A 23,772-nucleotide genomic window follows, 5' to 3' on the forward strand; every position below is an offset into this window, starting at 1 on the left:
GTGTATGTCAAGGCGGCATATACAATCATCCATCAACTGAGTTCAAGGATTGAGTGGAGGATAATAGCACCCAAAAAAAAAAAACAATTAAGAGTCAAGAAATAAAGACATTCAACATAAATTCTTTAGAACATTCCAGAGATGGGACCGAATACGCCAGAAATCATTAGACCTCCGGCGTAAGTCTAGTCACAAGTCAGTTTTTCTAAAGGTAGGACAATAGCAATTCGACCACAGAAGGGACATGAGGAGTCACAACAGAAGTATACATTTTCTTGCTACAAATATGTAACACACGCTCTAGATCATGGTCGAGGTGTAATTTAGCTTTACAATTCAAGAGATAGGCTATATAGGATAGAGCAAAAGATTTACCAATGATCCTCTGATCAATTTTATGTAGCCTATCTCTTTGCAGTACCTTGATCATGTCACAAATAAATACATTTACAAAAGAAATAAAAACAAAATACATTTTGAAAACATTATATTCTTATAGGCTATCATTTCCTGATTCTTTTAGATAATTTATCAGAGCTATTCTAATATGTTTGTTTCATTGAAGCTGACTCATTAAATGCTCTAAATTCATATGGTTTGCACCTTCTTCCTTCAATTTTGTTTCCAGTATTTGTCGTTCATTGGTAGGCTCTGCAATGGAGAAGGGCATGTTCAACATTCCGCAGTGTCCATATAATCCAGGATGATGATTCTGAACTTTGTTTTTCGGTATGGTCGATTCTGATTCTTGATTCTTCTCGTCTTCTCAGTCTAAATCCTACTATTCCTACTTCCCTTTGGATTCTTTAGCCTATAGTCTAGGTAAATCCTCCACTTCCGATCGCGGAATATGAATGTGGCCTTTCACTGCTTTGTGCTTTTTGCAACATAGGGCCTGTTCTTAAAACCTTGATAGCCTATTTTATTTCGTTGTAACCATAATACAAAATCGTGTAAGGCTTTGAAATTCTAAATATTTTATATGTATTTATGTGCTAATGTATTTTAATAGTGGAGTTGCAAGGTGCCATTAGATGGGCGCGAGCCTTAAATCATGTGCGCGGGCCGGTAGCGCGCGCGCGCGCGCTCTTTCCACTGTGTGTGAGCTGCATCTCAATTGTTCTTTCGTCATATAATTGTTATACCAATGTTGATTACAATCCTTACTTACATCTCTATGTGAACAATAATATAAGCATATAACCTACATATTAATAGCAGGCCTATGTGAAAACTTGTAAAATGAAGGTCTATGTAATAAAACAGACGCATAAAACCTTTCTTCGTTGTTTTAAAATGTAAATATCCCATAGGCCTAATACTTATATATAAAAGATTAATATAATAGTCTATGTTATTAATAGATGAACAATAAACAGAGATATTGAATTATAATATATATTATAATATAATATATTTTTTATATTATATTTTATATAATATATTTTTTAATTATTGTTGGCTAGGCTATTGTATTCATTAATAAACATGAAAGGACACATTTGTACACTCGCATTTTATTAGAGCTCATTAGATTTAATACATTTACAGATATTTCCAAGTCACTTTTCAGCTCATGCATGCATGCATTTTATGGTGCTGTAGAATTTTCCAGGCTTGAGCAGATGTCGGAGCATCTCACCCTGTTCTCCAAAAGAAAGGGCAGAGAATAGAAACAACATTCAATACAGTAAACACTTATAAACCTAAATATGTTATAATTATTTAGGATGTTAGACAAATCACGACAGTGGTATTTTAACGGCAATGAAAAAACAAAGACTTAAAGAAAGAACCGTTTGTTTTGCAATTGCAATTTATTCAAATAAACGAAACATCATTTTAACAGTGGTTTGGTCGTTTATGGGTTCTATTCAATAACTGAAGTGGTTTTATCTTGAAAGCAGACGTTTTTGCATCGTCCATATACTCCCCTAAAACCGAATCTGTGAATGTGCAGTGGAAACACACATTCGGTTCTACAGGGTATATATAGACGACGGAACAAAGCTTTGCGCAGAAATGGAATATCTGCAAATTGGGAGCACATCGTTTTCCACAGTCCAGAAAACAAAATGAAAAGGCGTTGCCTAATTCGCACCCGAAAATTGAAAAGGCTACACCCTTCATTTCAAGCAAAAACCTTTTAATTAAAATACAATTTAAAGGTTAAAAGACATTTTTATCAATTGTTCGGCCACATTAAAATATAGGCTAAATAAAAGAAAATTGTGCTATTTTGAATATTTTTTTATTTCATGTTGCCAATTTCAGACATTTTCTATTTTTGTATTTCCAAATCGAAATAAAATTGGTGTCTTGTTTATGTAATAAAATAATTTAACTGCAATTTGAGAAATCTGCTAGTAAGCCCCCCCCCCCCCCCCCCCTCTCTCTCTCTCTCTCTTCTCGCCGCAATGCAGTAAGGTAGTAAATTAAAACGACCCTCTCGCTTTCACATTTAAATGATTCGTTAACAAAGAAAACAGAACAATATAGGCTAGCATAATTCAGGTTTACTCGTAGAAAACAAATGCATAACACATTTTGACTTTCTGACTTCATCTCAAACTTGTCATGTCTTTATAATTTATATTTAAAATTTCTCTCACTCGACAGACCAGACTATACGAATTGTCCCGTTATAGCTTCACAATTAGGCTACGCATTGATAAAGCGACTGATTATTCAGAAAAAAATCATTACAAATTATTTTAAAAGACAAAAATATATTAGCCTAATGTAAGTTTGATTTTGCAGCTGCACTTACCATTTGATGTAAAAACGACCTATTTAGAATATTCCCTAAGGAAAATAGACGAAAAGCTATTTTAAATAAGAGGGGGGAAAAGCAAAGAACAAAAAAGCAAGTAAAATATTCTGCACAAATGAAACACAACGAGAAATGCTGAGAGACGTCCTCGTCCGGAGCTTTTCTGTTCGACAAAGCGCGTGGGAAGGGAAGAGAGGGGCCAATATTACCGCGAGCCCGTGGCGCGTCTCATCTGTGAGACCCAATGACGGACGCGCGAGGCTCGTAAAAACCGTTTTACAACCTGAGCTGTAAATCAACTTTTGAGCTGGGAAGAGCTTAGAAACCGCAGATTTTCTACACCACAGTGGCGTTGCCAGCGTTGCCATTTACATTCTACAAAAACGAACAAATAAAGGAAACAGAAACGCCCGAAATACCTCAAAATATATAGGGAGAAGTCCGGTAAAATGCGCAGCATTACATTATTGTACTTCCTTTATTGAACCACAGGTTCTTTATTGGCATCGATGGTTCCATGAAGAGCCCTTAACATGGAAATTGATATTGGACAAAAGGTTCTTTATAAAGGAAAAATGTTCTTAAGATTATTACAATTTTCTTTGCACTTAGAAAATGGTTATTTTAACTGTTCATTGAAAGGTTTTTGGTGAACAAAAATAGATCTTCAATGGCATTACTAATGTGAAAACCTCCTTTTGGAGCCTTTATAGGCTATTTCTGCACATTATGGGCTAGTTCTTTGCGTGTTAATTCGGGCATAATTTTATGACGAAAAAATCTAAAAGCCCAAGTCCTGCTTTAGTATCAAAAACATACGTTTAGCCAAAATGGGTCTGTACAGATATTTTCAAGTCATTTTCAGCTCATCATTAAACGGAACGCGTGTCGCCTGTTTAGCTGCAGTGCTGTCGAATGTTTTTTTCTTTCTCCAGGCTTGAGCAGAGGTCGGGGCATCTCACCCTGTTATCTTGTAAATATCTTTTAAAACAATTGCAACTTTAATTAAAATCATGCAATTTCATTTAGGCCTATAGCATGACTTTAGAAAAAATAATGCAATAGGCTACGATAAAGGTGTTAAAATGTGTGTGCGTGTCTGTGGTGGGTTGAGAGAGAATTTATATTTGTGCATATTAGAATAAGCACAATTTGTAACATTATAACCTGCCCTATAACACTAAACTTTAATATTGAAATTCATTGTTACCTTGATGTGTGCGCGCGTGTACGTGTGAAAGAGACATGTATCGCTCGGTAGAACAGTTTTATGCAGCATTCATAACAGTTAAGGCTAGCTGAGCTCTATACAACTTAAAATTTATTTTAAATTGTGATTGCATTTACATTTTGCTGGGTTAAAAAATAATTGGCGAGCTAAAGATTCCTGGTCTTTTTATATTTTTTTATTGTTGTTGTTTTAGCAGAATTATCAAAGATGTAGCTAATTTATAATGCCTCACCTTAACATATTCAACAGGGTCCTCTGAATATATAGCCTAAACAAGTGAAAGGTTGTTTAAAATTAGCTCACAAATTTCTTACAGATGCTTATCCTTCTAAAATATGCGTATAAACCTTTTTTTTACAGTCTACAACTGTTCTCAATACAATTCGGCAGCTAAAACACCCTCGATTCCTATTTTTATATTTACAAACTGTATATTTGCAAGTAGGCCTATCACCGTTCCTTAATTTCATAACCTTCCTTCTTTCCATTGTTATTTTAAATAATTATTATTAATTAATAATAATTAAGATAATAACAATAATTATTTTATACTGTAATTCGTGATTACTTTCTTCTAACTAAATTATACGTAGGATTGAACCATGCAGCCAATGCATTTTTAATGCAGAATTAAATTTAATAATCATGGTTAGATGCGAAATTTTGGTTCAAGGCTTTTAAATGTACGCGACTTTTATTTTGAAGGTTCAAATTAACTTCCGAAAACTAAATACGTCACCGTCACACGCACAGGCTCAGCCTCCGTTCCATCTCTGTAGAAGGCAAGTTAACGAGTGAACTCTTGCAAATGTTTGTCTTACAAAATGCTCCACCGAATATTAATATAATGAAAATATGTTTACATCACACTGCTTACGGTTTTCCACTGAGCGAATTAGATTCAGGACAGTTTTAGGCTGGTGAAAAGGCAGGGCAGGTGTTTACTGCCAGTCAGTCCCTGCCTGTTGTCGTAGTAATAACCGTTTCAATAATAAGACCAGATTTGCAATGTTTTCTTATTTGTCAGGTGAATATACTGGTATTCCTTTAAGGTTTGCCTTTCCAACCCATGTTGTTGATTAGATGACTGATCCCAATTCCAAGACAGGATTGTGTTTCCTAGTAATGAATGTGCAAGTGATGTCTTCCAGACAGAGGCAGTGAATGTGTTGTAAGCGTTATTAGATGTTTTTTGTTTGCTCTAAGGTCTGGATTTGCAGTTCTGACAATGGGAGCCATAATTTCACGGTGGAAGGTGTGTATTTCACTCTTTTTGCCAGTTTCCCTAATCAAACCCTTTCAATAAACAATGTAATCGTTATGTTTTTACAGACTAAAACTTCCACTGTGGATATTCTAGAGACTCTGGATAAGGTATGTTCCCCACTGTTGTCCTGCCCTTTCAAACCCGCAGACTTCTTTCAGCCATTGTGACCTTATCACACATCACAGAGCTGTATGTCATCATCTGAACCCTTTTACTGGCTGCATTTCCTTGCTTTACTCATTCCTGGCTCTCCTCCCGAAGCCTCCATCTGTCTGGAGACTGTATTGACAGGACCATCTGTTCGCTGGATTGCTGCGGTTGACCTTAACTGCCCAGTAGTGGTCACTGCTTTGGTTTAGAGTGAGCTATAGGAATACACTTTGCAATACCAGAGGGCTTTTATGTTTAATTTCACCCCAAACTTTCAACTGTAACTAACAGAGCTCATGTCCGACATTCAGTAGTCACAGGTTCTGCTTTAGCAGGGTCAGTGTTTCACAGATTTATGTTGTGTTTAGGATTCTTAATGGCATGCTGTAACGTGGCACACTGCGACCATTTTAACTTACTTCACTTTAATAAAATTGGATAAATCCTCAAGCCTGATATATTAAGTAATATATGTTTTTGAAATGAAATAGTTTATTGAAAATTTAGACAAAATATAAAATGAAATGTAAACAAAAAGTTTGCGTTTTGTATCATATTTGATATAAAAGGCATTTATGGCCCATATTGTACTCAAAAAGGACAAAACACATTCCAAACTGAGCAACAATATGCATTTTTGTGCAGTTGCTGATATTTATAAGTAAGATCAATGTGACTACTTGCATAAAACGCATATTGACTGTCTATGTCTCCTAATAATAAAATGCTTACTTTTATGATCAAAGCTCTGTAGTTAAAAACATATAATGCATGTACATGACCTGTATGTGGACATTTTTACAATTATACTAAAATGCCTTTTGCTCTCTAAACAAGTATAAACTATCAGTCAGACAACAGAAGGCATGTAAAAATTGTGTAAAAACAGGTTCTTCAGCAAAGTTTTGATGATGATGATGATGATGATGATGATGATAATAAGAAATGCATATAAAAAATAATACTGTAGGCTTTATAGGGTTAAATGAGATCATATGAACGCATTCTACGTTACCTTACAAAGCATTTTTACAACATATAACATAATGGCATTGCTAATTAACTTACGATATTGCATTATGACTTGAATCCATAGGACATAACTGACCTTGAGGAGTTCCGTACAAAGAACCAGCGCTTGCTGAAGTTGTGGGTGGGCCGGCTTCTCTTCTACTCATCTGCTTTGTACCTGATCACATGTCTGTGTGTGTATTACCTGTACTTCCCTGAGCAGTGGAGCGCTCGCATCATCACTGCCCTGCCTCTGCTAGCATTTCCAGCACTGTGAGTCCTAAGTATTATTGCTGGACAGACAATGATATATCGTATTAAGCATGCTTATTGTATTACTATTTTTAGTCCAGCTGATGTAATTATGCAGGCATTACTACTTATTATATGTATTGCATACTTTTTAAAGGTTGTTTATTTAAGGGAGGTCAATGTTATTGTATTGTCAACTATTTAGGTAGTTTTGTTCTCTTGCATAATTTGATCTTTTATGTTTCTTCATAGAGTGTTAATACTACGAAAACTACTCATCTTCCTTTTCGCCAAACGCACAGAGAGAAACAGTAAGCTTATTATATGTTGTTTACTTCATCTTTTCTTCATTGTCTTCACGAACAGTTTTGATGTAATTTGATGGTCTGACTGGTCTTTTTTTTTCTGTTTCAGATGAAAAACTAGATGATTTAAAAACAAAGAAACGAAAAATAGTAAGTGTGATTTCAGACACATTAGAACCGAAGCTTTCTAAGGAGCTAAGCTTGTTTGTGGATTCCAATATTTCAGATGAATAAAACTGTCTGTATGTTCCATAAAACAAATGAATTCTGTTTTTGTCAGCTTGAGGAGGTGATGGAAACGGAGACCTACAAAAATGCTAAGCTCATATTGGAGAGATTCGATCCAGAATCTAAGAGGAAAGCAGTAAGTCCAGTCATGTGTAATATTAAAGGGATAGTTCACCCAAAAAATGATTCATTTTACTCGCCCTCATGTCATCCCCGATGTATATAACTTTCTTTCTTCAGATAAACACGAACAAAGATTTTTATGAAAATAATCAATCTCTGTGAGTCCATATAATGCAAGTGAATGGGTGCCGCTTGGCTGAAGCTTGAAAAACCACAAACAACGATAATCCATACAACCCCAGAAACAATTTTCTTCAATCTTCTGAAGTGAAACGATAGGTGTGTGTAAGAAAAATATGCGTCACAACATCTCTCGTGAAAGACAGTAGACCAGTAGATTTATGAGTTAAAGTATTTTTCTTACATACCTATCACCTCACTTACCGTCATGATCGCTGTGTGTGGCTTTTCAAGCATCGACCGAGCTGCACCCTTTCAATGGTATTTTATAGACTCACAGAGATTAATTATTTTCCTAAAAATGTTCGGGATGGCATGAAATTATGAGATAATTAAACATTTTCAGTGAACTATCCCTTTAAAGCTTGAATAGGGTTTCAGACAGATGAAGGGAATATGGATTTATGTTTGAAGCTAGCATATTTAAGATGAGTTGTGGTAGATGAATGCTTGGTTTGTGTTTACAGGAAGCAGAAGCCACTCCGGTCAGACCCCACATGACCCCTAGACCAGGACAAGGTTTGTGTTTCCTTTTGTTTTTTGACTGAGTTCTTTTGTTTTCTGTATGCACAATGCACTTTATACTCTCATTATATACAGACCTACGGCAGCGGCATGTTGCCATGGCAACTCCTGGACCCGGTCCCATGACCCCAGGAGCCACACCACATCGTACTGCCCCAGGAGGACCTCCAGAGAAAGGGCTCGCTGGGTCTCCGGCAGAAACATCACAACAAATGATGAGAAGAAACATTAATCCTTATTCACCAGGACCTGGATCAGGTTTAGTAAACTCATACGTGTGTTACTTACATGTCCTCACATGAATAAGTAAATGAATATTGTAAAACAGATGTGAAATTCTGATAAAATAGCAGATAATATATCCTGTGACCATAAATCAATTGAATTTTATAATTAATGGCTCATATCATGCATTCTTTTATTCTTGAATAAATGTACCTGATTTATGAACATTGGTGTCTTTTATCATAGAGTATATGGCTGAGATTAAAATACAGTACAGTTTTAACCAAATAAGTTAAAACAAAATCAATCATTTTAAATACTGAGATATGCATTCAAATGTTTTGAGATATGCTATTAAATGATTAGAGTTTTTTAGATACATTTTAAGTGAGTAAATGTAAAAAGTCCGGGAAATGAGCATGCATAATTAAATTTTCAGTATTGACGTATATTACCAAATACATTTTACAAACTGTAATATAGGCCGATAATCTATATATTGTGCATCCATAGTTTTAGCTACAGACTGAACATTATAGACTTTTCACTGTCATTTGCATTTACTTTGAAGTTCTGGCATATCATTTTCCCGATTTGTGGACTGATGAAGTGTTGATTGTTCTTGATCATTTCAGGTATGCATCCCCCTGGGCCACCTCTCGCTCGACCCATTCTTCCACGAGAGCGTAGCTCTGTGGACAGAGTCCTTGAGTATTTGGTGGGAGATGGACCTCAGAACAGGTATTACACCGGAATAATATACACCCGGCTTGACTTTCAGGCTACTCAGAGAAACACACTGAACACTCTACAGCAGTGTTCTTCAACCCTGCTCCTGAAGGACCCCCAACACTGCACGTTTTCTTTGTCTCCCTAATCAAACACACCTGATTCAATTCATCAGCTCATTATCACATGGGTTAATGAGCTGATGAGTTGAATCAGGTGTGTTTGTTTAGGGAGGAAAAGAAAACGTGCATTGTTGGGGGTCCTTCAGGAGCAGGGTTGAAGAACACTGCTCTACAGTCCAGAATTATGTCAATACATGTGAGAATGATTTGTCTCTTGCCTTCCCCCCCATTTATTCTTATACATTCAGATATGCATTGATTTGCCAGCAGTGTTTTTCCCACAATGGTATGGCTTTGAAGGAGGAATTTGAGTATGTAGGTAAGAGCCTGTCAGAGCACACTATGGATCTGTGCAGCTTTTGGCCTGAGGATACTCATGTGTGATGTTTAACGTTACAGCATTCCGTTGTGCTTATTGCTACTTCATGAACCCGGCAAGAAAGACACGCCCCCAGGCACCCAGACTCCCAGAGTTCAGTTTTGAGCGCAGACTTCGCTCTGAATCTCCTGAAACACAATCTTCGGCCGCCACCGAGACACCAGAGGACAGTGACGCCCCTGAAGGTATTTCATGCTGCTGACAGCCAGTGACATCATTATGATGACCTCATAAAATCATTGTGGCATCTTGTCATGTCATTTTTCAATCAGTCTTAAAACTGCAACTGGAAAGCCTCCAAGAGGAGAGCAAACAAATTTGGAAGTCCATGCATGCAGTTTTGAAATCATTTACATTTATCATTTGTATGTTAGTGTATGTATGAATGTATGTTGTATTTTATTTTATTTATGTGTTTTTAGACCATATTGTCTCGGCCCGCTCCTCTCGGGTTTCACACTCTGGCACCCCCTGGAGTAAAGTTCATAGTTTCAAGAGAATTCACTCAGGTCCCAGAACCTACGCACAGACTCACTTTACTTACACATACACTACCATTCAAAAGTTTGGGGTCGGTGTGATTTTTCTATTGTTTTTGAAAGTGTCTTATGCTCACAATGGCTGCATTTATTTGATTAAAAATACAGTAAAACAGTAATATTTAGATACATTTTAAAATAGCTGTTTTCTTTTAAATATATTTAAATGTAATTTAAACCATTGTTTTTTTACGGTCTTTTGATGAATAAAAAAACCCTAAAAATAAAATTTATTTGATATAGATTTGTTTTGTAAAATTATAAACATCTTTACTGTCACTTTTGATCAGTTTAATGTGTCCTTGCTGAATAAAAATATGAATTGAAGTAAAAAATAAAAATCTTACTCACCCTAATCTTTTGACCAGTAGTTTATGCACTGCATGATGCTTTGGTGCTAAAGTATTCTCTGCTCTTTTCAGTTACTGTGGGTAACATAATCATGATCGCAATCATTTCATATTCCCTCTCATACACAAAATCACACAACACAATAATGACTGTCACCATTACAAGGCGAGAAGGTGTGTTTGTAAATGGCTGTAAATGGTATATATGAAAAATGTCTTCTAATGTGTGATTTAAGTTTTTTATTTTTATATCTGTCTTAATGAACATTCTGCATTTGACATTCAGGTATTTTTTGCTCTATATTCAAATAGATGTTTTTGTCCATTTATATATCTATATCTATATATATATACACACAAAAATAGAAATAGCAATCAAAAAGATGTTTTTTTATTTTTGTGGAGCAACAGTTATCTGCAATGTTAATATTAAATTTAGCAAGATGGTAAGATGCTTAGAGACTGAATGTCTAAAATGCTGAATATTTTTCTTTAAAAAATCCGATCTGATCTTATTTTCAAACCTAAGTGCATGGTTCATTGTCGTAATTTTAGTTTTTTGTACGATTAATAATAATTTAAGCTAATTTACAGTTTTGATAATGCATATTGTGCTTCTTTTAAACATGTATTATCATACTGAATGAACAATTCCACAAATTATATTCTTTTTATGATGCATTAACAGGCCTAATACGCATACTTTCTTACACACCCACAACAGTGCCATGGCTCTCAGGAGTGCCAATTATTTTATTTCATTATTTAACTTTTACAGATGACGTGGAAAGAACTACACCTGCTGACCCTCAGGACCCCACCGCTGAAGATCCCCCTGTCGCACATGAAACCGAGGCAGAGGTGTCACAGCCTCGACGTAGCCCGTCCCCCTCAATGGATGTCCCACAGGAGGAAGCTGCAGCTGAGGAGGAACAGCAGAAAGAGGATGAATCAAACTAAACATGTTTATGATCAACACTGTTCACAAGAGCTTTTGGTTTTTGGCATGTTTTGTTTTAATTTGTCTCTCTAGCATGTTCATTTAGTACATCTTAGTAATTCTGAAGGCTGGTAAGAGTTTTTACTGCTGATTTATTTAAATGCACCACATCGTTCACATATAGTGGGCTAATCACATTACAATTTGTAATATTAATGGTGTGGTGCGGACCCGGTGCAGTTCCTGTGCATGGTTTGTTTATGAGGCTGACAAAACAAACTGCAGTTGCTAAAGTGTTGAAGCCTAGAATAATTTTACAGTGTTAGCATTTAATATTGCATAGTAAATGACAAAAGCAGGTAGCAAGAAATGTTTAGCCATCATAGCTATGAGTTTAGCTTTCATTGTGTTTACAGAATTATTTGAAACCTGCAAAGTGAGAGCTGAACAAAAATACACTCTTATCAAAAGCGTTGGTCTTCTAGAGAAGTGATGCTTTTAACTTTTTTTTCCTTTTTTTTTTTTTTGCTAAATGCACTATTTTGATTCTTAAATATTTATTTATTTTGTTTCGAGTTGTTTTAATTGCTTGTGTTTTTCTGGCCAATGGTTTACTTATTTGTGAATAATTCAACTGTTTTGTGCCTTTCTGGTTAAGAAATATGACTTTCTGCACTGTTTACAAGATAGCAAAATCTGTCACAATAATTGGTGTCCATACATAGGATGTTATGCATGGATGTTTACGCTTTACAAGTCAAATGATGCCAGAAGTGACACTAAAATGTATTCATGAATAAAAAAATTGGATGAGAATGATAGTTTGGTAGTTATCGACTATTGTTCCTCTAAATTCTGCATTAGTTATTTCGTTGTGGTGTTCATGGTGAATTGATTCTTATCTCAACAGCAACACATAATATGTATGTACTTTAAAACTGGAATTATCAGTTTGTACTTGTTTGTCAATACTTGCACATGTCTGCTGCTTTTACAGTCTGTACATGCCAATAAATGTTTCTTATCTAAAGCATGATTCTTTAAACATTATCATGAAATTGAGGTTTTTCTCTAGTAGACGGCAAATTGGAGTCTACCAAATTAATGTTTTAGAAATGAAAAAGCACAATATGGAAAGGCTAAGTGAGACATGAATGTTTCTGAGACCTGTGCCTCAGCAAATCTTTCATGCATAATTAACTATAGATAATAGATCAATAATTTTAAAGTAGATTCAGTGTTTTATACCAACAGTTCCTTTTTTATATGTGCCCTTGTATTTTTATACAACCCCCTAAAACAAGCTATATTTTGTCATGAAATATTTGTTGAAAACTATAAATTCTCTCATGATCCTAGTCATCTTTTTCTTGTGTATCCTTAGTAGCCTATTAGCAAGTATGAGAAACTTAAGTATGTTAAGTTTAGTAGCCTAATTGTTTATATTTTATTTACAAAAGTTGTCTGTGTGCTATGTCAATTTACTTTCACCTTATTTTAATACACTCATTTCTCTTATACATATTGTTGCTGTCTGTTAGAAGAGAGAAAAGGCAGTAAATAAGAGTGTTTTCTTTGCCCTCAATGCGGTTTTAAATAAAGCACCATTGAATGACCTTCAAACGCGTCATTCATGCATCCGGGTGCTTCATTAAATAGAGGGTCGGGCATGCGCAGTAGTTCCTCAGCGGTTCGACCTCTGCAGCCGGGTAAGTAAAGGAGAGCTAAATGGGAACCGGCGAAGCTAAATTGTCACAATCGTATACCATCATTGCGCTTTAAATGTATTTTTCAAATCATTTGATCTATTTCACGTTCTACTGATTGTACTACCCTTGGAAAAGCAGCTATTTAGTGCCTGATATTGTTTTGAAAGCGCTGATATTGCATTGACCTTAAACTGTCGTCTTTTTCCCCAATAGAGACAGACGCGGGTTTATTCTTCACCACAGTCAGCGAGCTCAATCAAACATGTACGCCTGTGCAAAGTTCGTGTCCGCACCCGCACTGGTGAGTATTTATGATGATTATGATGAGCTGCAATACAATGGATATGGTCAGAGAGTTATACAAGAGGCCTGGTGCACCTAACTCTGTCCATTTGACATGCGTTATTTGCATCTAAATCAAAAATTGCTGCTGCAAAATTCGTGTTTCTATATGTCATTGTGGCTAATATGTCAATGGGCAGCTAATAGCTGTTGTGTTGCTAATGCTATCATCTGAACTGCGATTCCACCGAAGTCAAGGTCATTATAACAATATGACAGTATGCCTGTCCATGTTTCGTGTATTACTGAAATGTGAAACAACTCTTTTTAAATGTATTGCATTAGAGCTAAAGGGTAAAAATGGTAGTGATGGTTGATTTTAATCAAGGCTGCAATGGTTATGTCCTGGTTTGTTGCTTTCCCTTTGCTCTGGACTTGCCACAAACCTTTTATTCCTTTAAATATAAATGTTGTGTTTTGTTCAGTTGACATTTTACCAGTCACATTCCAGATGTCATGTATAATTTCTAATTGTTGCACATAATAAATGTACTTTCCTTGACATGGCCCCTCCCACTTCATTCAAATGCTGAAGCAACAGTCCTGTGTGTCAGCCTGAAGTACAGCACTCCTAATGAATGTAATCTTATGTCTTGGGTGCTAATGGCTTTTCTGATCCGTGTCTCAGGTCCGCTCTGGCTCAAGGGCGCTGTACAGACCACTCTCTGCCTCTGTGCTCTCCAGGCCAGATGTCAGCTCTGCAGAGGTGAGCGGTTTATGTATTTGCTGATGTTTAACATCAGTGGTACTTAAATGTTCTTTTGAACACAAGAATGAAATATGCATTTTCTTTAAAGCTGTTTTGAAGCTAAGTATTGAAAGAAATGCTATTCTTGAGTTTTTCCCTATGCAAGGACTTTGTCACCTTAAGATACATTCCTTCATTATGTGAACTTGCTTGCATTATAAAACTGTTGCATAATGTCATTTTAATTTATCTGCAGAGAGATTTATTTTTTTGTCGAGGGATGGTTGTTGCAGTTCATTAATTTTGATTTATTGTGCCTTATTTTAAAGGCCAGCCCAGCCTTCCTGCCACAGACCGCCGTTTCCCAGGTTGCAGTGCGGGGTTTTCAGACAAGCGCCATAAGCCGTGACATCGACACAGCCGCCAAGTTCATTGGTGCTGGTGCCGCCACTGTGGGAGTGGCAGGTTCAGGAGCTGGAATCGGAACAGTGTTCGGCAGTCTCATTATTGGATATGCCAGGTAGACTAGACCAACACAAACCACTGAAATGACCCCTTAATGCTTACCCTCTTTTTTTCCATCAGCTGCCATATCCAGAAACAGAATGACTGCTTCTGGATATGGCAGTACTTGATGACTTTCCAGATGGTGGTCCAATGTAAACACAATTTGGTATTTTTCAAAAATATTTTTTATAGTTTCATTTTCAGTTATTTTAAAGTTTAATTAAGAACTATGCTTGACTATTGCAGCGATGCAAGTGTAGTATTGTGTAAAATATTGAGTTTATCTAGTTCAACTTGAGCAAACTCATCTGTCAAGCATCACACTGTTGGGAGCCGATGTCTTTTGTCCATGACCTAAAGCCAGCTTCATTACAGAGATCTGGTGATGAATGACCCATGACCTCTCCTTCTCTCTTACAGGAACCCATCTCTGAAGCAGCAGTTGTTCTCATATGCTATCTTGGGATTTGCCCTGTCTGAGGCTATGGGTCTCTTCTGTTTGATGGTGGCTTTCCTCATTCTGTTTGCCATGTAAATACTGCTCCGTCCACCTCTTCCCACAGCTGTGACGACGTGTTTTACACTGGCTACCAAAAGAGTTCTGTGTTGGTGTCATAAAATTGTACATTTTCCAAGTTTTGTTGAAGGCTGAGAAGATAAAACATGTATTGTAAAAATGTATCCAAATACAGAATAAATACATGTATTTCACTATTTAAAATATTCAAATGCCTTTTATTTCTTGAATGTAGACGCATGTCCTTTGCAGATTTCAAGCTATTTGGGGAGTGTTTTAAAATGGGTTACTTTTAATTATTTCAATAATTCATGTCAACCATTTATTGTGCCATAATTTGTTACAGAATGTCTCAGAGATTACACATTACTTGGTTTACCAGAAATCTAAATGATAATCCTTAAACTTTATTTAGTTTGTTTCTTGTAGGTTATAAAATGTATTTGATGTATCAATATATAAAATTATTGTGCAATAATTAGGTTTCTGAGTATAAAGAATTAAATGTACAAAAGCATCAGTAAATGTTGCTTCACATATTCTACAATAATTTATCATATAATTTCTTGCAACTACAAGGGGGCTACAGGGGACGAATTTTAGACTTTTATTTGAATTATTACCGTGACAACAATCGGTTTAGATGAACTGAAATGGTTACATTAAGACATTTGATGCGTAGCGCTTTAAGTTTAACCCAAGCACGCACGTGCAGCAATGTTTGTCTCGCGCTGACTCTGACAGCTGCCAGCGCGCGCCACATGCGTGTTTAACAATAGTGCAACTCTCACACACGCAGAGTTGAGCCACAGTCAGGACGCACAGACAACTGTAGCTGTGCTCTTATAGATTATTTCCTTCAGACGACTACACGGACTTTCCCATAACAAGGAGATGAATAACTTTATACTGATTTTGCCATTTTTGCCTTTTCTATTTGGTGAGTAACCACTTTTTCTTTTAGATTCTTGTATGGGGAACCTGCCCTATTAAATAGACGACAAAGTAATTAAAATGACCATGAGTTATAATACATTGATAAAGGCTTTAGTTTAGCTGTATCTATGCTATTATGGAGAATAATAGTGTACTTAGAAATCACCTCTGACGACTACGAAAGCGGATAATCGTTTAGCTATTTCACCCAAGCTTTTGTTGGAAACCGATACAGGTTCATTTTCATAGCGATACGTTATGCTAAAATGATTTAGTTTTTAAACACTTTTAAAAGTTTTCTATGCTTCTCTGTATGGTATGCAATGCATACAATGCGTCCCGTTTGATTGACAGGTGCAAGTGCGCGGCCTGCCGGCGTCATTCAGGTGCTTTGTGGGTGATATGAGATCAGTGTGTCAGAGGGCAATTTTGTGCTATTTGCTAACAAATATTAGCATCTCGTCTCTCTCTCTTTGCATTTTCTGTTTCTTTTATGCTTAATCTCTTAGCTGAGGCTGAAGTCAAGGCTCTGCTTCAGGGCGAAGTGATACTGGCTTAAACTTAAACCGGAAAAGCTCCTTGTTTGATGTTTGTATCTGAAATACTGTAAATGTACATGTGGACCCAAACGTTCACTCGTTTACCTGACTGTACACTTCTAATATGCATATTTGTAAAACAATGCAAATCAATCAAATATTGCAAAAGAAATGGTCACATTTTCTAATTAAATTATATGGAAATGTGGGAAATTATTTACTTAATTATTCCTCCCAAAAATGGCTCAGAGATGTATAAGAAACAAAACATCATAATTTCGACAAACCAGTGATACCCAGTTATCTGAATAAATTGCTTATTTGCCTGCAGAATTTCTGCATTACTTCCGTTAGTTATGGTTATTAAAAAAATAGACACCAAATTACTCAGACATCAGTGTGTCTTAGTGTCAGTGTGTGTCCTTGTGTGTGTGTGGGTGGCCTGGTTAACCCTATGGGGACAAAATGTCCCCAAAAAGATGGCAATATCTAAAAAACCTTGTCCTTGTGGGAACATTGTTTGGTCCCCATGAGGAAAACAGCTTATAAATCATACAAAATTATATTTTTTGAAAACATAAAAATGTAGAAGGTTTTCTGTGATGGGTAGGGCAAGGATTAGGGGACAGAATATACAGTTTGTACAGTATAAAAATCATTATGTCTATTGAGTCCCCGTAAAACATGAAAACACAACGTGTGTGTGTATGTCATATGCAGTTGCTTGAGTCCTTCAACTTTAATCCTGTGTGCTGTTTAGGATGGATGTGTGTGTGTGTGTGTGTGTGTGTGTGTGTGTGTGTGTGTGTGTGTGTGTGTGTGTGTGTGTGTGTGTGTGTGTGTGTGTGTGTGTGTGTGTGTGTGTTTGTGTTAGTTTGTGAATAAGAAGAGTAGGGTGATAAGTTATTCTCACAGGACATCGAAGTAGTGTGTGTGCTTGTGTTGCAGGACCAGCACTGTGCTCAGAAGATGAGACAAGATTAGTAAAGACTCTGTTTACCGGATATAACAAGGTTGTTCGTCCTGTCAGCCATTTTAAGGATCCAGTAGTGGTTACTGTTGGACTACAACTCATTCAGCTTATCAGCGTGGTAAATTCTGTTCATTTGTATTTCTTGTATTCTAATTAAAGTTTTATTATTACGATTAAAAGTTTACATTGCAAAACCATATACTTTTTCTTTTCTCTTACCCTCCATACCTACCTTTTCTTTTTTACAGGATGAAGTTAATCAGATTGTCTCCAGTAATGTACGGCTAAAGCAGGTGTGGGTTTGAGCTGCTGTTTCAGTTCCTGTGTGCTGATATCAAAGTAGATATCAAAATGTTTACTTCTGTACATTCTGTACTATAACATTTAATATGCCAAATACTTGGGTCACTTGAAACCAGTCAACAGCTCACATTTCAACTTCAAATTATAAGAAACAAATTTGAAATCATATTTTGCATGAAGAAAACCCCATTATTTTTATGTTAAAACCACTAAATCTCTTTATTGCAATGTGTCTGGTGTTGTCTTTCTTTTTAATGATGATTCTAATTACATTCTGCAACGATTTATTTTGATTTAATTAAACTAAGTTAATTTTAAAGAATAAATGGCAGTACAACATATGCTGCCTGCCATAAAATCACCCTAAGATCAAAATACACAATTCTTTTGGAGAATTGCAGTGTTTATTATAAATTATTTATCTATGCACACCATTATTCTTTTTAGAAAAATCATGTGCCATCATGATCTTTAAAGTCAGCATGAAACTGACTGTTTTTCTCCCCTATTGTGAAGTATATCAGAGTGAAACAGGTTCTCAAACAAGAAAAAATGCAGAACGGGACTTGATTTTGTCCAACAGGAATTGATTGGATTTCTGGATGGTTGTGGTACGCCCATTGCTGTGATCTCGTTACTGACAGGTTGCCCGGCCCTTGCACCAAAAAACACGTAATCAGAGAAGAGATCTTACTGCAAGAGGGAGGGGGAGTTATTTTGATTATTACGAAGGAGCGTGAAATAAAAAAAGCTATAGTGATGTGCATGGATAAATAATTTATAATAAATACTGCAATATTCCATAAAAAATAAGAAGTCAAGTTTGATTTCATGGTGAATTTAATCAAAATAAATTCCCCTCCTCCTTATAACAACATCTATCCTCTGACAACGTTCAATGGAACAATAACCTCTCCATTACTGCAACCTGTCACTCACATGAGATCACAGCAATAGCAAACCACAACCATCGCAATCAATTCTCAATGGACAAAATCAGGTCCCATCCTACATTTTTTCTCTCATTTGTAAACCTGTTTCATACATCACAATAGGGAAGAATATGATTGCAACTTCTGTTTCATGCCGACTTTTAAAATTATATACAGCCAGGAGTCAATACACATGTATCAATCTTTTTCTCCTTTTCTCATGTTCAGCAATGGAAGGATGTGAATCTGCAGTGGAATCCTGATGACTATGGTGGCATCAGGAAGATCAGAATTCCCTCCACTGACATCTGGAAACCCGATTTAGTGCTTTATAACAAGTATGAGTCACTTTGTCCTGTTGGCTTTCACCAATTGCATGTGTTTATCTGAGTGTATGTATGCTAGTGTGAGTCTATCAGGTAAAATAAATGAATTGAAATGTGCGTATACCTGGTCTGATATATTTCTTAATTTGTGTATCTGCAGTGCTGATGGAGACTTTGCCATCGTCCATGAGACAAAGGTCATGTTGGAGCACACGGGTATGATAACATGGACTCCCCCAGCAATCTTTAAGAGCTACTGTGAGATCGTGGTCCTTCACTTTCCCTTCGACCTGCAGAACTGCAGCATGAAACTTGGAACGTGGACCTATGATGGCAACCTTGTCATCATCAACCCAGTAACTATAACACACACATGATCACCAATCATCATGACCATCAGGATATAGTATCCATCTTGTTTTAATGCAAGCGCAGGTACGGCCATATGTAACTTAAATGTGTGAGGCTGGTATTTGTTATAATATAGGGGGTGGTGTGGCGCAATGGATAAGACACATGTCTTTGATGTGAGAGACCCGGGTTCGAATCCACTGTGAGCCACCAATGTGTCCCTGAGCAAGACACTTAACCCCTAGTTGCTCCAGAGGCGTGCGACCTCTGACATATATAGCAATTGTAAGTCGCTTTGGATAAAAGCGTCAGCTAAATGAGTAAATGTAAATGTAAATGTAAATGTAAATGTAAATAATATTATTTAAATTGATTATCATAATCATAAACACAAATGCAAATTGTTTTACTGTGCACTTTATTATTCTTCTAGTTAGTGGCTAATGAATAGGAAGTCTCGCACATTCACAGAAAATTTCTTGCTTCCGCACTGCAAAATAAGCTGGATAAATGACTGTACATTGCTTATTGTATGAACCAGGATATAAATGCATCTTTTTGTGTATGTCTAAGGACAGCGACAGACCAGACCTCAGTAATTTCATGGAGAGCGGGGAGTGGGTGATGAAGGATTACAGGAACTGGAAACACTGGGTGTATTATGCTTGCTGTCCAGATACACCCTACCTCGACATCACTTATCACTTCCTCCTGCTCCGCCTCCCGCTCTACTTCATCGTGAACGTCATCATCCCCTGCATGCTGTTCTCCTTCCTCACTGGGCTTGTGTTCTACTTGCCCACAGACTCTGGTAACTCTCTGTGTGTTTTTGTGAGTGTACATGTGTGCTGGGGTATGACCAAAATCTTATTTCATAGTTTATTTTGAATTCATTATATCATATTTTTGCTGGAAATATATTTAAAATATATAAATAACCATGGGGTAATGACTATTTTTTGAATAATCCAATGAATTAAGGAGGCCATATTATGCCCTTTTACAAAGGCTTGATTTTAGGGTCTGCTAAAATAGGTTTTCATGGTTAAAAGTTCAAAATTTTTCACAAATTTTACATTAATGCAGCACCTCTTTTCCCAGTCTGTCAGTAACACTCTGTTTAGTTCCTGTCTCTATGAAGCCCCTCCTTCTGAAAAGTGAAATTTGCTCTGATTGGTCACCTGGACAAGTGTGTTGTGATTGGTCAACCACTTCGGGCGTGTTTGGGAAATGTCACGTTTTCCACACACTATGCAGCTCATCTCAACTAGGCCTCGCCCCTTTTTTTGAGTATGCCTTGGGCGGGAATTATTTAAATATTGTGACATGTACGTTCCCTGAAGGAAACGCCTACAATCAAGGCGATCAGGGAGTTCAAAAACATTGCACACTTATATAGAGAATAACTCCCGCTGGAGTGGAATTTGTGTGTTGTAACTTGTACACACTAAAGAAAGTTGAAAATGTTAAAAAACCATAACTGGTCCTTGTTAAGTATATTACAAATGACAGGTACTTAGAGCTTGATGGACATTTTGAACTTCACTAGTTTTTGTCTTGTCTTGTGTTGTGTGCAGGTGAGAAGATGACCCTCAGCATCTCTGTCCTGCTTTCTCTGACTGTGTTCTTGCTGGTGATTGTTGAGTTGATCCCCTCCACGTCCAGTGCCGTTCCACTCATCGGCAAATACATGCTCTTCACCATGATCTTTGTCATTGCTTCTATCATCATCACTGTGATTGTCATCAACACACACCACCGCTCCCCCAGCACACACACCATGCCTGCCTGGGTCCGCAAAGTACGTATGTCAAAATAATGCCAATATCATACACAGCGATCTGCTGTGACGTCACAATCATGGTGCATTGTGGTCTATGGATCTGCCTGAAGTGTACATGTTGAGTAGACTCGCTCCCTCTGTCAAAATCGAGGGGTCAAGAGTCTGGCCAAATAAACTTCCATCGTCCACTTGACGAAGTTGAACGTGCTTCAAAATGGCGGTGGGGATTCCCTCGAGGGGAAGTGCTTAGGGAAGTTTGCGAGTGTATGTCTAAAAGTGGAGTTAAACGCAGCCTAGTACGCCTAGTGAGACCTTGATTAGCTGGTTGAGGTGTTTAATTGTGGTTGGAGCTAAACTTTGCAGGACAGTGGCCCTCCAGGACTGAGGACACCCCTGATCTACAGGGTGGGCCATTTATATGGATACACCGTCATAACATGGGAATGGTTGGTGATATTAAAGTCCTGTTTGTGGCACATTAGTATATGTGAGGGGGCAAACTCCTCAAGATGGGTGGTGACCATGGTGGCCATTTAGAAGTCCACAAACAGGACTTTAATATCACCAACCATTCCCATGTTATTACGGTGTATCCATATAAATGGCCCACCCTGTAGTATAAGCTAAAACAGTATATCATTAAGTTCACATGTAGTATAGTTCACAGTATAGTTGGAATACAAAAGAAAAACTTTGATGCAAACTAATTGTGTACTCAAAATGTACTACTGTTACACTTAAAGTACACTTAACGGTTTCATTTCTTAAACTAAAATATGAGCCAATTTAAGTCCTAAAATGTATTGAAATAGTACACTTACAAGTATACTTCTAGTACATTGATTTTTTTTTTTGGAAAGTTTTTTTTTTAAATATACTTGAACTTTGCTTAAGTTTACTTGGTATAACTTAGTTACTTAGCATTTTTGACACTTTGTTATTTTTACCTGGGAAAAAAACTAAACTTTTTTGGAAGTTACGTTCAAAATCCATGAGTTGAGAGTCATCATTTTTGCAGTCCCATTTGGTGCTGCTAGTAAAGTACAATTTTTACTTTTTTACAATTTTTGCCTACTTTGAGCTATTGATAAACCTGTTTATATTCTGATCAGGGATGCCTCTGTTTTACAGATCTTCATAGACACCATTCCAAACCTGATGTTTTTCTCCACCATGAAGCGACCATCCCAGGAACGACAGGAAAAGCATCTCTTTCCTGCCGATTTTGACATCTCTGACATATCAGGGAAGCCCATGCCAGCCTCTGTCACTTACCACTCTCCCATAACCAAAAATCCTGATGTACGTAGTGCCATCGAGGGTGTTAAATACATCGCAGACACCATGAAAAGCGACGAGGAGTCCAACAACGTGAGAATTTATCTCCATCATTTTATGCTCTACTTATCCATAATACTTTCTTTCTCCTTCATTTTACCCCTTAGCTTTCACAACGTTTGTTCTTCCAGGCACTTTTGCAATTCTTTGAACAGAAGTTGTAAAGTACTTACTCAACCTTCCTCTTCATCTGACTACTTTGTCTTTCACTCTGTCTGTTCATTTAGGCCGCAGAGGAATGGAAGTTTGTCGCTATGGTCCTGGATCACATTCTTCTATGCGTGTTCATGGCGGTGTGTATTATTGGCACTTTAGGGGTGTTTGCCGGACGCCTGATCGAGCTCAGCATGCTGTGAGAGTCCAAAGGCCCAACTCGAGCCAGGGACTGGAGTGACTCGACTCTCTGCTGAGCTGTAGCAAAGAGGCTGCTTGGAACAGTGTGCTTAGACAACAACTGGAAAATAAAACACACACCACTTGTTTCTCTTTATTTAAAGTCTATCTGTTATAACACTTGCTCCATCCCTCAGAATGTCAGTACACTGTGTTCTTATTTATCTTGACAAAATTAAGCACAGATGCAGAGAAACATGAGAACTCGTGGCATTTATTTTACGTAGGAGTGTATTATATTTTATTCTGTTTAATTTCTATGTTTGATTTGTTTCAAAATGTCTTTATTTTTCTTGGTTTGTGTTTTCCGTGGTAACCAATGTACTTGAATGGCATGATATTTAAAGAGAGAAAAGGATGAATAAACTGTTTTTGAGTGTATATAACTGCTCATTAAAAAAAACCTAAACCTAAGTAGCAAACAAATGGTTGATGATATTGCTGTTTTTATTTGGTCTGATTATTATACGTTTCTTTTTAGTTTGAAAATGTTTTTGATTATGCATACAGGCCTGATTGAAAAATTAAACATTTGTCTTTGAATGCATCATAAACTTCTTTGTCTAAAACTATTACAATAAGTGTACATGTTTTCTTTCTATAATTAATTTTGGTTCAGCGACTGTTTTATGTTCCAGGCATCTCACTTGTTGTTTTTTCTCACAGTGACCAGAAATCAAAATCAAATTTTTCAAATTAAAAAACTTTATTGTCTATCCCCACAGGGTAGAAAATTAATTGTCTTTAGACAAAGGACAAAAATATTGCATAAATCGCACACACACACACAAAACTATACAAATGAT

The 23,772-nt window shown here is 36.7% G+C and overlaps 3 protein-coding genes across 9 annotated transcripts; all 3 read left to right on the forward strand.

Annotated features, from left to right (window-relative positions):
• Positions 1 to 121: 121 nt before the first annotated feature.
• Positions 122 to 12,371, forward strand: lnpk (lunapark, ER junction formation factor). Of its 7 annotated transcripts, none has more exons than XM_079882894.1 (14): positions 122 to 179; positions 5,211 to 5,259; positions 5,337 to 5,378; positions 6,518 to 6,705; positions 6,937 to 6,995; positions 7,099 to 7,139; positions 7,270 to 7,353; positions 7,988 to 8,039; positions 8,121 to 8,303; positions 8,906 to 9,011; positions 9,370 to 9,440; positions 9,521 to 9,685; positions 9,923 to 10,009; positions 11,168 to 12,365. In XM_079882894.1, the coding sequence occupies exons 1-14, from the start codon at positions 142 to 144 to the stop codon at positions 11,347 to 11,349; spliced, it is 1,347 nt and encodes a 448-aa protein (XP_079739020.1). In that variant the 5' UTR covers positions 122 to 141; the 3' UTR covers positions 11,350 to 12,365. The 7 variants fall into 7 exon arrangements, with proteins under 7 accessions (XP_079739020.1, XP_079739024.1, XP_079739022.1 ...); XM_079882896.1 differs by lacking the exon at positions 122 to 179 and adding an exon at positions 4,750 to 4,786; XM_079882895.1 differs by lacking the exon at positions 122 to 179 and adding an exon at positions 4,786 to 4,814.
• A 586-nt stretch (positions 12,372 to 12,957) lies between these two features.
• Positions 12,958 to 15,298, forward strand: atp5mc3b (ATP synthase membrane subunit c locus 3b). The gene is made up of 5 exons (XM_079882902.1): positions 12,958 to 13,038; positions 13,252 to 13,339; positions 14,009 to 14,086; positions 14,398 to 14,588; positions 14,996 to 15,298. Exons 2-5 carry the CDS (start codon positions 13,301 to 13,303, stop codon positions 15,108 to 15,110), a joined length of 423 nt encoding a protein of 140 aa, XP_079739028.1. The 5' UTR covers positions 12,958 to 13,038; positions 13,252 to 13,300; the 3' UTR covers positions 15,111 to 15,298.
• Positions 15,299 to 15,838: 540 nt separating this feature from the next.
• Positions 15,839 to 23,538, forward strand: chrna1 (cholinergic receptor, nicotinic, alpha 1 (muscle)). Its single transcript, XM_079882901.1, has 9 exons — positions 15,839 to 16,032; positions 17,516 to 17,658; positions 17,789 to 17,833; positions 19,004 to 19,113; positions 19,262 to 19,457; positions 20,026 to 20,263; positions 21,030 to 21,253; positions 22,367 to 22,606; positions 22,801 to 23,538. Exons 1-9 carry the CDS (start codon positions 15,987 to 15,989, stop codon positions 22,927 to 22,929), a joined length of 1,371 nt encoding a protein of 456 aa, XP_079739027.1. The 5' UTR covers positions 15,839 to 15,986; the 3' UTR covers positions 22,930 to 23,538.
• The last annotated feature ends 234 nt before the right edge of the window (positions 23,539 to 23,772 follow it).

This window comes from Squalius cephalus (assembly GCF_949319135.1).
Source record: "Squalius cephalus genome assembly, chromosome: 10".
NCBI lineage: Eukaryota > Metazoa > Chordata > Actinopteri > Cypriniformes > Leuciscidae > Squalius > Squalius cephalus.

Excerpts from the sequence above, each read along its gene's own strand:
- lnpk (XM_079882894.1), top strand. The coding sequence starts at position 142 with ATGGGACCGAATACGCCAGAAATCATTAGACCTCCGGC. Across the intron at positions 8,304-8,905 it reads TTCACCAGGACCTGGATCAG|GTATGCATCCCCCTGGGCCA; the intron begins GTTTAGTAAACT and ends TGATCATTTCAG. Across the intron at positions 9,441-9,520 it reads GGAGGAATTTGAGTATGTAG|CATTCCGTTGTGCTTATTGC; the intron begins GTAAGAGCCTGT and ends TTAACGTTACAG.
- atp5mc3b (XM_079882902.1), top strand. The coding sequence starts at position 13,301 with ATGTACGCCTGTGCAAAGTTCGTGTCCGCACCCGCACTG. Across the intron at positions 13,340-14,008 it reads TCGTGTCCGCACCCGCACTG|GTCCGCTCTGGCTCAAGGGC; the intron begins GTGAGTATTTAT and ends TCCGTGTCTCAG. Across the intron at positions 14,589-14,995 it reads CTCATTATTGGATATGCCAG|GAACCCATCTCTGAAGCAGC; the intron begins GTAGACTAGACC and ends TCTCTCTTACAG.
- chrna1 (XM_079882901.1), top strand. The coding sequence starts at position 15,987 with ATGAATAACTTTATACTGATTTTGCCATTTTTGCCTTTTCTATTTG. Across the intron at positions 17,834-19,003 it reads GTAATGTACGGCTAAAGCAG|CAATGGAAGGATGTGAATCT; the intron begins GTGTGGGTTTGA and ends TCTCATGTTCAG. Across the intron at positions 19,458-20,025 it reads ACCTTGTCATCATCAACCCA|GACAGCGACAGACCAGACCT; the intron begins GTAACTATAACA and ends TGTATGTCTAAG.